The 15065-nt window shown below is 49.0% G+C and overlaps 5 protein-coding genes across 5 annotated transcripts; 2 read left to right on the top strand and 3 right to left on the bottom strand.

Annotated features, from left to right (window-relative positions):
• Positions 1–23: 23 nt before the first annotated feature.
• On the bottom strand, positions 24–1618 carry F5Y00DRAFT_98684 (uncharacterized protein). The gene is made up of 3 exons (XM_048014419.1): positions 1012–1618; positions 192–943; positions 24–110 (listed from the first exon to the last, which is right to left on the bottom strand). The coding sequence occupies exons 1-3, from the start codon at positions 1319–1321 to the stop codon at positions 66–68; spliced, it is 1107 nt and encodes a 368-aa protein (XP_047864044.1). The 5' UTR covers positions 1322–1618; the 3' UTR covers positions 24–65.
• Positions 1619–1863: 245 nt separating this feature from the next.
• F5Y00DRAFT_263015 (NAD binding domain of 6-phosphogluconate dehydrogenase-domain-containing protein) lies at positions 1864–2931 on the top strand (the record flags this gene model as incomplete). The annotated part of the gene is made up of 3 exons (XM_048011468.1): positions 1864–1908; positions 1963–2333; positions 2421–2931. The coding sequence occupies 3 exons, from the start codon at positions 1864–1866 to the stop codon at positions 2929–2931; spliced, it is 927 nt and encodes a 308-aa protein (XP_047864043.1).
• Positions 2932–3196: 265 nt separating this feature from the next.
• F5Y00DRAFT_239821 (ATPase, V0 complex, subunit E1/e2) lies at positions 3197–4185 on the top strand. Its single transcript, XM_048008141.1, has 3 exons — positions 3197–3379; positions 3444–3527; positions 3678–4185. Exons 1-3 carry the CDS (start codon positions 3369–3371, stop codon positions 3808–3810), a joined length of 228 nt encoding a protein of 75 aa, XP_047864042.1. The 5' UTR covers positions 3197–3368; the 3' UTR covers positions 3811–4185.
• Positions 4186–4260: 75 nt separating this feature from the next.
• F5Y00DRAFT_253643 (Arv1-like family-domain-containing protein) lies at positions 4261–8500 on the bottom strand (the record flags this gene model as incomplete). The annotated part of the gene is made up of 6 exons (XM_048010075.1): positions 4261–4724; positions 4810–4972; positions 5083–5136; positions 5227–5350; positions 6125–6129; positions 6635–8500. The coding sequence occupies 6 exons, from the start codon at positions 8498–8500 to the stop codon at positions 4261–4263; spliced, it is 2676 nt and encodes an 891-aa protein (XP_047864041.1).
• Positions 8501–9386: 886 nt separating this feature from the next.
• Positions 9387–13698, bottom strand: F5Y00DRAFT_239804 (fungal-specific transcription factor domain-containing protein). Its single transcript, XM_048008140.1, has 6 exons — positions 12912–13698; positions 12788–12812; positions 12556–12573; positions 12280–12404; positions 9821–12187; positions 9387–9758 (listed from the first exon to the last, which is right to left on the bottom strand). Exons 1-6 carry the CDS (start codon positions 13091–13093, stop codon positions 9692–9694), a joined length of 2784 nt encoding a protein of 927 aa, XP_047864040.1. The 5' UTR covers positions 13094–13698; the 3' UTR covers positions 9387–9691.
• Between the last annotated feature and the right edge of the window lie 1367 nt (positions 13699–15065).

The raw sequence follows: 15065 nt of genomic DNA, 5'->3' as shown, positions 1-15065 counted from the left end.
TATGTACCGAGTGTAAGAATTTAAATAACAGTATGCCCAGTAGACTTTTATGTATGTAAAGGGCGTCATATAGCAAAACCATCATGTCGAGGAGGATCGCAAAAGCGCCACTATAGCAATACACGTTAGTGATCGTTACCCCTATATGACTTATACGTGGTGTAAATAGCTTAAAGAAAGATAGGACTTACCAATCCTACAGCCTCTGCGGCCTTTCTCACCATCGATACCTCCTCCTTAGTGACGGGTCGATTGATATCCGCATATCTGACCTCCTCTTGAACACCCTCTTCAGCCGCCTCCTTCTTGGTTCTTCTTTTTGGTTTCCCAACGTGAGCATCAGGTCTATACTGCTCCATGATGTTGACGAAGATGTCTCGCGATACATTCTGCGCTAGGTATCTCATGATCTCTTCGCTTTCTGCCTCCTTTCCCGGCATTACCAAGTGTCTGACTAGCACGCCTTTCTTCGCTATACCGTCGCCAGTGAAACACAAGTCCCCAACTTGGGCATGCATCGCCTTGATACTCTCGCAAGCAGTGGAGGCATAGTCCTCGGCTTTGAGCAGGCGTTGAGACGTAGCCTTGTTCCATACCTTGAAGTCTGGGAGATAAATATCGACAAGCCCATCCATGAGCTCTAGCGACGCGAGCGAGTCGAATGCTGACGTGTTGTAAACGATGGGGATCTTTAGCCCCAGATCGCGTGCGTGTAGCACGGACAAAGCCACTTGCGGTACCACATGCTCAGGAGTAATGAGATTAATATTGTGAACATTGCCAACGTCCTGCAATTTAATATACCACTGCGCCAGCTCTTCGGGCGTCAAGTCGAATCCGTTCCTCTGATGAGCAATGTCATGATTCTGACAAAACGTGCATCGAAGATTACACCCGGAGAAGAAGACGGAGCCACTCCCATTGTGACCTTGTATACAAGGCTCTGTTGCTCATGTTAGTTTGAAATCCGGATCTACAAATACTGGGTACCTATGGAATCGGCTCTCTGACCTTCGCCAAAGTGGGGAGCGATTACGTTGACCTTGACATCATGCCCAATGAGGCACATGCCCGTCGTCTCGTAGCGGTTAACGCCGCAAAGCCGGGGGCAGAGGTTACAGTTTCGGAGGTGCGCGCGGGCGAGCTCGCGCTTCTTAGCAGCGTCGGCCTGCGATAGCAACTGGTACCGTGGGGTATAGTCATCTAGGAGAAAAGGTGGAGCTAGATGAAGAGGTCGACGATGACGAGGTCCTCGAGTGAGGTTTGTAATAAGAGCGAGATTTGCACGAGCGCCGGTCCGTACCCTACTACTTGATAACATCCTGGGCGGCTAAGCGCATGTTTATGGTTGCTAAAGAAGCACGAGGTTGTTTTAAACCCCCATGTATGTATGTATGTATGCATCAACCAGCTGCCGATATATGAAATATGAACAAGTTAAAGCCGAATGTTAATGACGAAAATTGGCCGTTAAAGGTCGCTTTAGACCGGAAGCTTGCGGGGCAGCTCAGCAGCTCAGCAGCTTTAGTCAATGGCCGGGCATATTATCATCCAGTATCCAGTGACTGCAACCGGTTACTTATCATATTATATTAGATACAAAGGCTACCCCTCTGCTGATGTTCCTAAAGCGATGTTCCTAAAGCTTGAAATATAGACGCTTAGAGAACATAACCACATTAGATTTGTTGAAGCTATCCGGGCGTTATAATAACTAATTTCCTGCCACGCTCGAATAAAATATACTATTATCCCTATTATCCAAGTAAGTATGCTCACAGGTACTTACTACGTACGACCACTCCGTGCTTCCCCAAGCGTTAATTACTAATATATCTTAGTAGCTGGTGAGACATAGTAAATATGGCACCTCAACTACTATGGATCGGCCTAGGGAACATGGGGCGGGTAAGTCTCTAATATCGTGATACTTGCGCCTGACTCACTAATTCTCTCATCAAGGGGATGGTGAAGAATCTGGTGGAGAAAGGCAACCTCGAGAAGCCTCTGCTCTTATACAACCGAACCAGAAAGCGTTCTGAGGACGTAGCATCTAAACTCCCCGCGGGAAAGACTGAGATTGTCGATTCTATCGAGGAGGGCGTCAAGAAGGCCGACATAATCTTTGTCATCCTCTCCAACGACGCTGCAGTCAAGGACGTCTTCGACACCATCCTTAAAGTTGACGTAGCGGGTAAGCTATTTATTGAGTGCTCCACGATTCATCCCGACACTGCACAAAAAGCCGCCGACTCAGTAGCTGAGAAGGGAGGCGAATTCATTGCAAGCCCTGTCTTCGGAGCGCCAGCAGCAGCCGAAGCAGGGCAGCTCGTGTAAGTCGGAATATTTCACCCTGACCTACTCTAAGAACTCTTTTTCTTTTCTTTTCTTTTCTTTTTTTACTCATATTAGAAACGTAGTTTCCTCCCCGCAGGAACAAAGTCTGCCATTGACAAGATACGACCCTACATCAAGGGCGTAATGGGCCGGGCAGAGATCCCATTCGAGGACCAGCCGCCAGCGAACTCGCTAAAGCTTAAGCTACTCGGCAATACCTTCATCGTGAACATGGTGACGGTGCTAGGCGAGGGCTTCGCAGCGGCAGAGAAGATCGGCATCGGCCCCGAACCGCTAAAACAGTTTGTCGACCAACTGTACGGCGGCATATACAGCGTCTACGCGGAGCGCATGCTTAAGGGCACATATTGGAAGATGGAAGAGCCGCTCTTCTCGGCTAACAACGCGCTTAAAGACGCGGGCCACGCCTCGAACTTGGCCAAGAGCGGAGGCGCCGAGCTCAAGCTGCTGGGTGTCGCTCAAAACTACTTGAAGAGCGTCGCCGAGCACGCGGGCGGTGACAAGGGCGATATTGCGGGAATCTACGGCGCTGCGAGGAAAGACTATGGGTTGAAGTTTGAGAACGACGCATGATTTATAGAACAGAATATAGAATATATGGTGGGTTTAATTGCTGCAAAACTGGTATTAGTAAAAAGTAATACTTGTTGCGACTCGGTGAACTTTTTGAGTTTAAATGCCATCTTAAAATATTGAGGGATCGAATAAAGAATACCTAGGTACCTAGCTAAGGTCCCTAACCAGGTAACCCTTGATAAGATACATGTAGGTGTTGTACATACCTTATGTAAGCACATCTTTAACTCTCCCAACGTCCAGCGCAACAGGGCTGAACCGTGTTTAACCAATTACCAGTCCCCCGACCAATTAACCACCGTTACCACCTGCAGGCAAGCTTCAATCTACACTACCTAGACCCGAAGCTTTCCTAACGCCAAACTACATATCCTTCCCATTCCCCAGCTACCAAATCTACTAATTCGAAGTCGAGAATTACCCTGCTTTACAATATGGCAAAGGGGTACGTTGTTGGCGATGCCTGCCCCCGTAACTACACAAATTAGCTGACCCGTACCGCACCACAGTTACAGCGTCTTCGTCGGCCTCGCCATCGTGGCCGCCCTCTGCGTCGCAGCCTGGATGTTGTCGCCCAAGGGCGAAAACCAGACGTAAGCAACTCACTCTCTCTCTCCCCCTCTTGCATTTCCCCATTCTACATACATACATACCTACATACAAGGCGACCGGCGGGGAGGAATTCAATATTCCCAATGCTGATCTTGCTTTCTTGTTTGCTGACTGGTGGGATTCAATAATAGAACGTGGCGCTCCTCTCTCATCCTCGCATTCGTCAGCTGCTACCTGATGTGGTTCATCACCTTCATGGCCCAGCTGCATCCGCTCATCGAGCCGAGACGGTCCACCGTCCGCGAGGGCTTCCAACACATTTGAGCTGGGCTCTGCGCTTCTCCTGAACAACACGAAGCGATCTAGTGCGGGAATGATGCGGGTTGAAAGGGGCCAAGGACGATGAGGTTTGTAAGAGTTACGAAAGTTAGAAATATAGGGGGGGATAACTTAGTGTTCGGCTCGAACGTTGGGAAGAAGAATGGCAAAGGGCACGACGGTGCTGCGAGGAGGACAAGACAAGCCGGATTAAGCCGGGATGGGCCTGTATAACATCGTTACCGTTATCTACGTGTTTGGTTTTGGCGTTCTGGAAGATGGGCATCAATTATATCAGCACTTGGCAGCAGCAGAGCGAGCAGATGTTGCTGAACATCTGCGCGGACATAGTGTTCTTAATACGACAGCATTTTGAACGAATTGGTTTCTTCTTTGCAATTCATATTGTATCCCTTCACAAGAGCATTCTGCTCTAAGCCAGAAGCAACTAATATATTACCCAACAGCCAGTCTCCCCGCCCATTCCCTCGCATAGACGAGCAGCGCCCACAACGCCCTTCCATCAGCCGCAACACCGCTCTCGCCCCCCGAATCCACGTCCTCGAGCCCGACAGCCCACAAGACCGCTCTGCCTACTAACCAACGAGCGACAGCGCCCGCAGCCGCTAGGGCCAGCGCGACGCCATACCCACAGTCAAGCAGGATCTCAAGGGCCTCGACATTGTTTGCGACGACAGCCCAGCCTAGACTACGCGCCGCCGCCGGCACATCATAGTCCCAAATGACCATAAGGATCGGGAACAGCTTAGTAGACGACGAGACCAGGAGAGCCGTCGATACCGAATTAGGCCGCGGGTACGTTGGTAGCAGGCCTAAGATATTGAGTGGGGAGAGCGGGGATGAGGTTAGGAATCGGATGCTGAGGTGGAAGGCGAGCGTAGAGAATGTGCATAGGATTACTAGGCAACTGGTTAGCAGAGTATTTCAAGGAGAGGAGAGAGAGAGAGAGACAGAAAGAAAGAAAGGAGGAGAGGAGGAACTTACGAAAGAATAGATACTGAAATACAATAGGCTGCTGCGCCAGACTCCCCAGGTTACTTCCCCCCGTAGGAGAATTCGGGTTAGGCGCAGCTTGCTTCTCGATGCGCGCCCAAGTGAGATAGACGTCGAAGAGCAGCAGTAGGGTTCCGAGACGTATAATAGACGGCTGTTGTTGGCAATATTTCTGTCTGATCAGCATTCGCGTATAATATATATATATCTCTCTCTAAAATAACTACGAAAAAATACACGGTATATATAAATAGATAGACATACGTCGAACTGGTCGCGCTCGCGCATCAGCGTGTTATGCAGCAGGTGCCGGTAGACCTGGGGCTTGATGAGGACGAGGTCGATGAAGAGCACCACGAAGTCGTGCTCGACGTACTTGTCGCAGAAGCGCCCGCACTTCTTGCACACCGTCAGCCGGATGTTGTGCCCGCTCGACGGGTCCCCGGCTCCCGAGTACTGCGTCCATAGCGTCTTGACCGGGTGTCGGCACTCGATGCAGATCGGCATTTTCGTATTTCTTCTTGTTCTTTTTCTGTATCGGCAACGGCGGGGTGGTGTAATGGCAGTAACATGTATGTATGTATGTAAATACGGCTGGGTTAGTTTAGGTAGGTAGTATATCCTGTGCGATTAAGAGGAGGAGGGTGGCATTCGCGATCGTAGATAGGGCGCGGTTGGGATATCGCCTGGCGGTGGGTGTCGCGGAAGCATGGCTACTACGAGTATTCGACAGTTAGCGAAAGCAATTAGACAAGCTACATACCTGGTAGTTAAGGTATTGTACAATAGGTACCGTAATGCTCCAAGTTTGAGGATTGAGTATAGAAGCTTCCTACCTACGTACATGTAATGTGTCTACGTATACTTCATGACGCAGCGCGGACGGGGACCCTAGGTAGGTTAAGTAGAGTTGAGAAAGATGAAGCTCGAGCGCTAACTACATAATTATGTGTACCTTAAAGTTGAAGATTAAACGCCGATCGATAATCAGCTTCGCATAATCTTATCGTACCTTAGATAAGGTATAAGATTCAACATACATAGTAAGCAACCCTTTATACTACCTCCTATAAACGCAACACAAATATAGCCTGCTAAACAGGTGACATACCTAACTAAGGTAAATCTATAAAATCAATAAATATGTAGGTGCCTACCTAGGTAGTTAAGTATTCTATACTACCTACCCCCTTGACAAAGCAGCACAAAAAATACCAACATACCTAAACCCCGTCTCCTTTCCCTCCTCTTCCCAACGAATGCAAACCCGCAAGTCTGTAAAATATCTTTATGTAACTAATAGTACCTTAACTACATAATCTATATACAAAACAACAACAACAACAAAAAAAGAGAAGAAGGCCGGGCATACATAGGTAAGCACCTAAGGTATGTAGGTAATTTCAAAACCCGCAACATGGCACAAAAAAAAAAAAAATACGCCATGGGATCCCCCTGAACGCCTCCAGCAATGCAGGCACACACACACACTCATATCAACACACCAAGCCAGCCAACGTGCGCACACAGTGCCTCGAGGAAAACGGGAGAGAAAAGAGGATAACCGTGATATGCTGCTGCTGCTGCTGCCGCGAAGTTGACTGACTGGGTACACGCACGCAAACATCAAAAAAATCAGGCCAGCTCGGACCGGGCCGAACTACCATCTATCGAAAATGATTGCTCTTCTAAAATTTCATCATCGGATCGTCGTTGTATATCTCACTCGCCCTTCCCACCAACCAACCAACCAACCAATCGCTCACTCCTTTACTCCCTCCCTCCCTCAGTCAGCCTTCTTCCCCTTCCCCGCAACCGCGCTCGGCGGCGCCGAACGGCCCCTGACCGTACCTTCGCCCTCGCTCCGGCCCGTGGCGCCGTTCCCGCGGAAACCCTGATCTAAGAGCCCCGGCTCCAAGCCTCTGCTGCGCCCGTCGTCGCTATTCGCATCCGCCAACTCGATGAGATCAAGGTCCTCGGGCGGTTTTCTGTGCGAGCTTAGTCTCGGTGTAGCCGGGCGTTTTGCCCACGCGCCACGGAGCCAGGACTCGATGGACGCCGCGGCGTGTTCGAGACCTATGCCATTGCGGGACGGGGAGGTAGCTTCTCGGCCGTCTTCAAAGGGGCTTTCTACGATCCCGGCTGTTTCCTCTGTCGCTTTGTTGAACCCGAAGTGCGCGGTCTCGGACCCCATGACGGACATCGAGGGCATCGAGTCGATGCCGAGCCCGGGGAGTGTCTTATTGACCCATGTGTTGAGATAATCCTTCGCCGGACCCGGCGCCTTAACGCTCCTTCCCATCGACCCTACGCCACCCGGCCTACGCATCCACGCCGGCACGCTATCCGCTTCGCCCAAACTAGTGACTCTGCTTCTAGCAGGTGAGGAAGCTCCAAGACTCGCGGCTGCTGGCCGCGCACTAATGGAACTCTGCCGCCTGGATGAGAGTTGAGCTGGGCTGTCGAAGACTTCGGACGTGTTTGTTACGGCTTTTGATAGGTCGAGAGAATGGCGCGGGGTTGAGAAGGTGGATACAGTGTGAACACTCTTCTTTCGCCTAGGGGGAAAATATCCCATGGACTTCCTTGAGACTCTGACAATCTCTACGGGCTCCTGGAAAAAATCGAGTTTGACCCATCGCACATGGGTCCAAGGCGGTTCCTCGTCTTCTTGCGTATGAAGTCCTGCTGACTTCCCACTGATAGAGTCGAAGTAGCTATCGTGCGTCTGCCGCGACTGTGGAGTAGATGAGATAGGGCTTCTGAGGTCCCCAGTCATAGGAGTAGTAGCTAAAAGATCAACTTTCTGAGAGTATTGGGATGGAGGGTCGCACGGCCGACCCTTGAGTTCGCATGCGTCGACGGGTATCATTAAATGCTTGCGCACTTGAATATTATCCCGTGACCATAGACCGTTTGTTTTCCTGAATGCCTGTTCCTGACATCTGTAACGAAGGACGATACCCGCATATGTGTCTGTGGGCTGTACGTGATGCAAATATACTAGTTGCTCCTCTACGGCCTCTGTTGCGCTTCGTGGGGTCTCGTCCGAGTTCCTCCTCTTATATTTCCCAGCCACATCCAGACCACCATTGACACCCTCGTAGCTTTCCAACACGCTGGCAGTTTTCCTAGCCTTTAGCTGTGCTTCTCGCTTTGCAAGAGACCCTGCTCCGATGTCACCGGCGACCGGTTGTGATCCAGCCGGAGGTGCTGGTCCCCAATCGCTAGGAGACTTACCGAATTTCGCAATCCCACCTCCAAATCCTTTCCATGTTGACTTCGGTCGTGGCTTGTTCCCGTTGCGGCTATTAGGACGCGAAGGTTCGCTGCTGTAACCGCCGTCCAATAAAGAAGATGCAAAGTCTTGAACGGATGCCCAACTCGGCGTCCACGAGCCCTCGAGAAGTCCGCGTGAGAATGCAGCATTAGAAGGACTCGACCGTCCGCTCGGAAGTAGTTTGTTGCTCCCGAGGCGTGGAGACGGCATAGGACTCACACCTCTACTAGGTGTAGTAGAACTCTGGGCGGGTGCTAAGCCTGGGGATTTCACTGCATCTCTATTTGCGGGAGCTCTTCTACTTCGCGACCTCATGGAAGTGCCATCGTCAGCACTGGCAGGTACGAGACCAGTGGTAGACCTCGGGGCGGCAGGGCTCGACTTCCTACCCGTATCGGCCATATTCTAGGGCGATACGAGCCTACGGAGGCTAGGGCTGGTGTGGATTAATAGATAACATTGATCGCATCGGACGAAAAGTAGCTCGCAAGCAGGTTTATTCTTATCTCTGTCGTAGAGCGATATACATATATAATCACTGGGGGTTTCCGGTCAAATCGGCAATCAGCCGAATGGTGGCATGTGTGAATGGTACGTGAGAAGAAGACGAGTCGTCGTGTCGGTTTAACGTTAGGCTTCGAACTTGTAAACTTGCAATAATAGTAAGGATATAAGAGAGAGAAAGAAATATCTGTTCAACAACCGGCAAACGAAAGAGCACTGGAACTGAACAATTCAAGGTGGTTATCTGCTTGCCACGGTCTTAATTGATTAGGTTAGGTTAAGGTAGATTATGTAGAAAGAAGTTTACATTACGAAGTACAGGAGGTTCGTCGAATTTACACGTACCATTGGACCCCTTTAGGGATTGGACAGGGTCTGCACGTCAATCTTGTACTGAATTATCTGATTATGTACCGTCTACACAAGGTTAGGCGCACTAGTACAGCGCCGTTAGCCCCAAACCAAGCACCGCCATAGCAGCCAAGACGGCTGGAACGGCGCTGTGGACGCTTAGAAAATGAACTAGCAATCGCCCCTACAAGGATAAAGGATATCTTAAGAGGTACCTGAGAGAGACGTAACATGTACCTATCCCACTAAGCACGTATCTTTATGCACTGACCAGTTGTATTCTGCAGTCGTAGGTACCTACGTAATGCATTCACCTTTCACATTTAATGCCAACACCACCACATTGAACTCGAATCTCTTCAGAGTCACATATATTATATTCATCTCGCAACCAAGATTTTTACTCATTGCGTAATAATTTTATTACAGATACACACACACTTCCGCATACTTGCATATAGATATAAATATATAAATATATATATATATTGTTCATAGGCAATCATGTCCCACATATTCGTAAGTGACAAGGCCATTTTTCAATAGGTACCTATGTTCGCATAGCTTCAATCAACCCTTAAGAAGCCTACCGGAACTCCTAGCAAATACACATGACAGTATGAGCCCCGCTTGCATGCCGCCGCGTCAATCGTGCCTCGACAAAAGACCGGGAAAATGTACCGAGTGAACATCATCAGAGATATCATTATATGATTGTATTGTACAGTAGGGCCAGCCTCAGCCTATGGGCATGTCCAAGCCAGAAAAGTTTACGTCGCTCCCGTTGATACCGAAGAATTGGAACCTGAGACGATGAGTATATATTAGCAAATTCCCCATCTTGATGGGTTGAGTGGCAATGCATACCAATCTTCGACATTCAAGGTAGCCGGCACAGGCTGCTGTCCGGATCCGGTACTCCAGCTATCACTTGGACTTTGTCCATCCGGCATTCCCGTGTTGACGTCGCCTCCCGGCCACAGGTTGTTCGTCTGGGACTGGTATCCTCCAATTCCTGGTTGTAAGAAATTGTTAGCCTGCTGGGGACTCGTAACGGCCGCCTTGTTCGGCACCCGGGGTTGGAACTGGTTGGTCTGCCTAGGCGACTGCGGTGACATACCAGCCTGTATCGGGTTTACAAGACTCGGGTCGAGACTTTGCTGGTTCTGCGGCGGCGACATTTGCGGCATCGGCATGTGAGAACTCTCGGGGAAAAGCTGGTCCGGTTGGAAATTCTCCCATAGGGATTGCGAAAGGTTCGGCGAGTTACGAGTCACGAGGTAAAGGTCCGGGGGCGTAGTTGGGACGGAGAAGGACGGGTTGAACGGGGTTGCCGGCCGGGTATGTGGTCTGCTGTTAGTGCCCATGAAAGCGTCTCCGGACCTAGTATTCGGTGAGTTGATGGGCGGGCCCATGTGTGGTGGTTGGTTTTGGATAGGTTCGCCCCTGGGGGTTTGAGGACGCGACCGCTCGTACGATTCCTGATGCACTGGTGTATTTATACTGAAGTCAATAGCCATCTCATCGTACTTCCGTTTAGTAGCCTCTTGCTGTCTTTGCTGGTGCTGCTCTAGCTGAGCTAAGCTTTGCTGAACTTTCCTATGATGCTTGCCAGCCGCTTTTTGTAACCTCTCTTCCATATTCCTATTACCCAATATTGATTCAAACAAGGTGTGAACCATCTTGCCTACTAGCCATACCTTGGAAACCTCCTTAAGCGCCTCCATACAGGTCCGAATCCGAATCTGTGTAACTTGCTGGATAGAGAAGACAGGTGATCGCATCTGATATACGTGCATGATGAGAGCAGAGAACAAGCTATAGACGATAAACGCAGGGCAGTAGCGAAGCTCGTCGTGCGCCGATAGGTTCTCGATGATGGACGTAATCATCCCTGCAGCCTGGAAGGCAATATTTCGCGAAGGATAGGTAGAGTCGTCCGGAAACCTGGCGGCGTTACTACTATTAGGAGGCATATGCGCCCGGTGCAGTAGGCAAAGGGTCGTATAGTAGGTAGAATGAAGCAGTGCGCTCCAGAAATGATGTCGTGGCATCTCCCAATATACCGATTTGGGACAATTCTGTAGCCAATCGGCCAAAGCCATATCGCTGTGAGTGAGATCGATAGCATTCTGGCGTCGACCCTTGGATGCCACAGAATACTGTTGGGATAGGACTAAGCCCATGATCTCGCAAAGCTTGACGTACTGTAGGAAGAATTGAACATGTATAGGATCAGGGGCGACTCCGCTCGCGTTGTCCGGTTCGTCTTCAATGAAATCGTCTTCAGTCAGCATCTCAACATCTGAATCGTCTAGATTGATATTGCATGGTCGTCCCAGCGCAACCGCTACGGATCGATCACGGGTGAAAAGTGTCCACCAGATACGCTTCCATAATCTCTTGTCGGCCTTGCTCAGTTGTGATGCTTCTACGGACCTGTGCATTCCGGTTCCTTGAGCTACGATGATAGCAACTCTACTCCAATAAAAGACATTCTTAGTGACGTCTTCCGGACCTTCCCAATACCAACCCATCAGGAGCAGGGCTTGGACTATCGTCACGCGGTCATCCTCATAGTTAGCATCGTAAAGGGCTTTTGCTCTCTTGTAAAACGTCAGGGCAGCCGGCGTGGTCGACCCGCTCGCATCCATGAGTTGCGGGTTGTGGCATACTCGAGAGCCAGCGAGTAGGACGGCTTGCAGAAGGAGTAGCGAGGGTGGGTTTTTAGGGTCTCGATATTGCCTCATAAATCGAGTCTTATTTATAACGGGTACGATGGGGTGTATCCATTTGAAGTAAGAATCGATGAGCTCGTCGCAGAGGGACCTAGGCGGAAGTAAGAAAGCCCCACGTCGATGGAGAATATCAACCTCGATGTTATCCAGCTCAGTCAAGCGGGCCCTGGCTCCGCGCACATTCTCGGGAAGCGGGTAATGCACAACATCTGAATCTCCCTGGCGATCATGAACCAACAAGGTCAGATTCGACGATTCCCCTAAGAAGGCTACTCTACCAGCCTCGGTGATGGGCGCTCTTGTAAACTTGGGCTTCATAACCAAGTTGACGTATGCGTCATGGTCAACTTCTTCTTTCCTAGCTTGAGCTTCTATGGCGGTCGATGTTGGAACGCCCTCGGAGGAGTGTAATACAGCCGGTCGCGCCGGGAAGGTATTAGAGGAGCCGGCATTGGGTGGCTTCGGAGAGGCCTCTTCGATGACGTCCCCACGGTCGCTACTATGTATAAATGATCTAATCAATTTCTTGATTCTTGATATTCAATTACACGACGGGTAGCCGCCAAGATTCCAAGATTGTACACGCACCTGTCCGAATCTTTTGCTGCGTTCGCCTGGGTCTTCTTCCTCTTGGGTTGTGGGATTTTGCATTCGATTTGGAAAGCGACACAATTGGTACAGGGGACGCCAAGGCTCGCCGCATCGCATCGCACCTAATTAACAATTAACTTATGTTATGTAAATATTGTCTTTCTTCTATGAACGTTTTCGATGGTTATAGCCATTTATTTATTTGTTTTTTTCTTCTTCTTTTCTTCTTTTTTTCTTATACTCGACGAATCAAAATACGGCGTTATTTCGTACCTTTCTAGCATGGCAAGTCTGTTGGTATCCGAGTGGTCAGCTTGGAAATGGGAAATGCAGGGTAGACGGAATATGGATCGCATTCTCGAGATGCCTCGGCTCTTTTAGAATAATCCCACCTCGAAGCCCCAAGCCCCAGATAGGTAGCTCGAGCTTGAAATTCATAAAAGGGCGCCAGGCAATCTCTACAACACGAAGAGAAAAGGTATAAAGAAAGATTTAGAATACGCACCTCGCATGCCCTCGAAGCACGTTGTCTAATTGAAGTTCACTCTTGGTCAGCCTTTTCGTCGCGGACTCATGGCGCATATATATAAATAAATATAATATGCTACCGCACTAAATTCTCTACGAACCTTCGAAAACTCATTGCGCCTTGTGCATTCTGCGTACTCGTCGTCGACCCGGGCGGCGTGTTGTAGTTATTAGAAGGAGGTGTAGCTAGCGACCCCGAGTCGGATAGAGGCGGCGGCGGCGCCGGCGGTTGGTGCTGCTGCCTTGCCAAATCACCACCGTCAGAATTCATATCGGCGTCCATCCGGATTCGATTCGCGTCCTATTAATTATACACGTATCTATTATAACCGAAGAGAGGGAATCTGTGTAAAGGGGAAGAATCTCGTCAACGCGGAAGGAACGCCGTCGGTGGACTCGGATTTTGGGGTCAAACTTCACGGTGGCTCATCGTCTAGTGAGGCAGCACATGGACAGGATAGGTAGACCGGTAGGAGGGACACTACGTTTGGATAGGCACCTAGGTAGGTTAACTGAAAGGTAATCGGGGCCGTTTGCTAGTGAATCGTGGACTTGAGCGTGCGAAAGAGAGAAAATTATTGAAAGTTGAATAAAGAGCTTTGGGGACCACAAATGGGAGGCGATGCGAATATGAGAGCGGGTTAGGAGTTCAATGCGACAAGGGGAGCGCGCGGGAGCGGATTTCGAATTTGTCGTCCCGCGCTTATGCCAGGAGATTTGGAGATTTAGGGAGACTCAGGAGATTTTCTGATGTCTTGTCTTTCTTCGGTGTCTATAACAACCTGAACTTTTCTAACTCGCCGAATGGAAGCTTCCCACCTTCTATGTAATGCCCTATGTATTCTCGAGTTGTCTACGGGTTACTTACAATTAGGTATGTCCCGTAGCTGCCGGTATGGAGAAATGTCCGTCTTAGTAGGTCTTGTACCTGATCCATTCTGGTTATTCCTATGTACCTGGCATAGTAATTATTGGTGTCAAGTACATACATGCGGATATTAAACATTAGCGCACATGTGGTTTGCCCTTTGTGCTACGCGGGCATGCATGCAATACCTAACCTAACCATACCATGAGGTCTTCGGGACAGATACCTATTCGATTAACTAACAGGTACTTAATGTACATACAAGCTTCTTACTACGAATTATACATTGTAAAATACCTGCTTGATGTAATATTGCAGCCTCAATCATATGAAAATAAATAGAAAATTACAATAACCCAGTCGCACGTGGTGGGGCTTTAAAAAATATGTAAAAATATCACCCTTAAGCAGATGGTTAAGCATGTGAGATATGCGATCATCTTTTATAGCCCGGTTTTCATAGAAGCTGAGAACGCACCTAACACACTCTTACGTGTATATATACTAACAATGCTTAGAATAAAATAATGGAGTCACATCGGGCAGTCTGTTTGCTCCGTATCCAGATACTGATCATTCGATGAATACCTACATATACAATACAGCTAAAAGGTCGTGTGCAACTATACTACTAGTATATATACATGCATGGGTATTGTATGGAATTGTATGTAATACATAGTATATGTGTGTTATTGACATGTGAAGAAGAGTGGGAGGTTACTAAACCCGGCGGCGAGTCCGTTTTCTTCTAGTCTATTTTCGCCCCTGTTACCCTCACTACCCTTACTACCCTTACGAGCCTGTCAGATGACGAGCTGGTTCTTCTATATCCACTATCGTGTTGTAATTACTCGTGTCTATCTCCGATGATATGCGAAAGAAACGATGGTGGAAAACTACCTACCTACCTATGCAAAAGTATGCACATATGTTACAGCAGGTGGGATACCTACAGTAGATGTATTAGCAGCTGAGAAAGTAACCTTACGTTGTAGAACACATCAATGCCTGCAGTCCTTATGCATATCTATCTACTATGTAGAATCCTAGCCTAGATCACAAGCGTTGCGTTGATTATATATAGGTACCAACGATAGGATACGCTTAAAGAATAGGTAGCGCCGACACTATTCTTCTTCAGCACGAATTACGGCAGATACCCGTCATATTCGACTAGCAGCAGAATCGCTTGGCATTCAAGCCTGAGAAGAAAGAAAGAAATGTGGAGAGTCTGTCTCGCGGTCTTGACAAGTTGAACACGCCGCTAACACGTCGGGACTGCCGAGGCTTTTACCAAATGTAGATAGATCGTCAACATACATACATAGACTGTGACATAGACTGTGGACGGTAAACTTCTTCAGATATTGCGTCGTACATATGC

The sequence above is a fragment of the Daldinia vernicosa genome, assembly GCF_022497035.1.
Source record: "Daldinia vernicosa strain CBS 139.73 unplaced genomic scaffold F5Y00scaffold_29, whole genome shotgun sequence".
In the NCBI taxonomy this organism is placed as follows: Eukaryota; Fungi; Ascomycota; class Sordariomycetes; order Xylariales; family Hypoxylaceae; genus Daldinia; species Daldinia vernicosa.
The sequence above is the reverse complement of the archived record's forward strand: the minus strand, read 5'-3'. Positions and strand labels throughout refer to the sequence as shown.

Coding starts and splice junctions, on each gene's coding strand:
- F5Y00DRAFT_98684 (XM_048014419.1), bottom strand. CDS start 1,321: ATGTTATCAAGTAGTAGGGTACGGACCGGCGCTCGTGCAAATCTCGCT. Junction 944..1,011: donor CGCTCCCCACTTTGGCGAAG/GTCAGAGAGCCG, acceptor CATGAGCAACAG/AGCCTTGTATACAAGGTCAC. Junction 111..191: donor CCGCAGAGGCTGTAGGATTG/GTAAGTCCTATC, acceptor GTATTGCTATAG/TGGCGCTTTTGCGATCCTCC.
- F5Y00DRAFT_239821 (XM_048008141.1), top strand. Junction 3,528..3,677: donor CCCAAGGGCGAAAACCAGAC/GTAAGCAACTCA, acceptor ATTCAATAATAG/AACGTGGCGCTCCTCTCTCA.
- F5Y00DRAFT_239804 (XM_048008140.1), bottom strand. CDS start 13,093: ATGGACGCCGATATGAATTCTGACGGTGGTGATTTGGCAAGGCAGCAG. Junction 12,813..12,911: donor GGCGCAATGAGTTTTCGAAG/GTTCGTAGAGAA, acceptor AACTTCAATTAG/ACAACGTGCTTCGAGGGCAT. Junction 9,759..9,820: donor ACCTTGAATGTCGAAGATTG/GTATGCATTGCC, acceptor TCATCGTCTCAG/GTTCCAATTCTTCGGTATCA.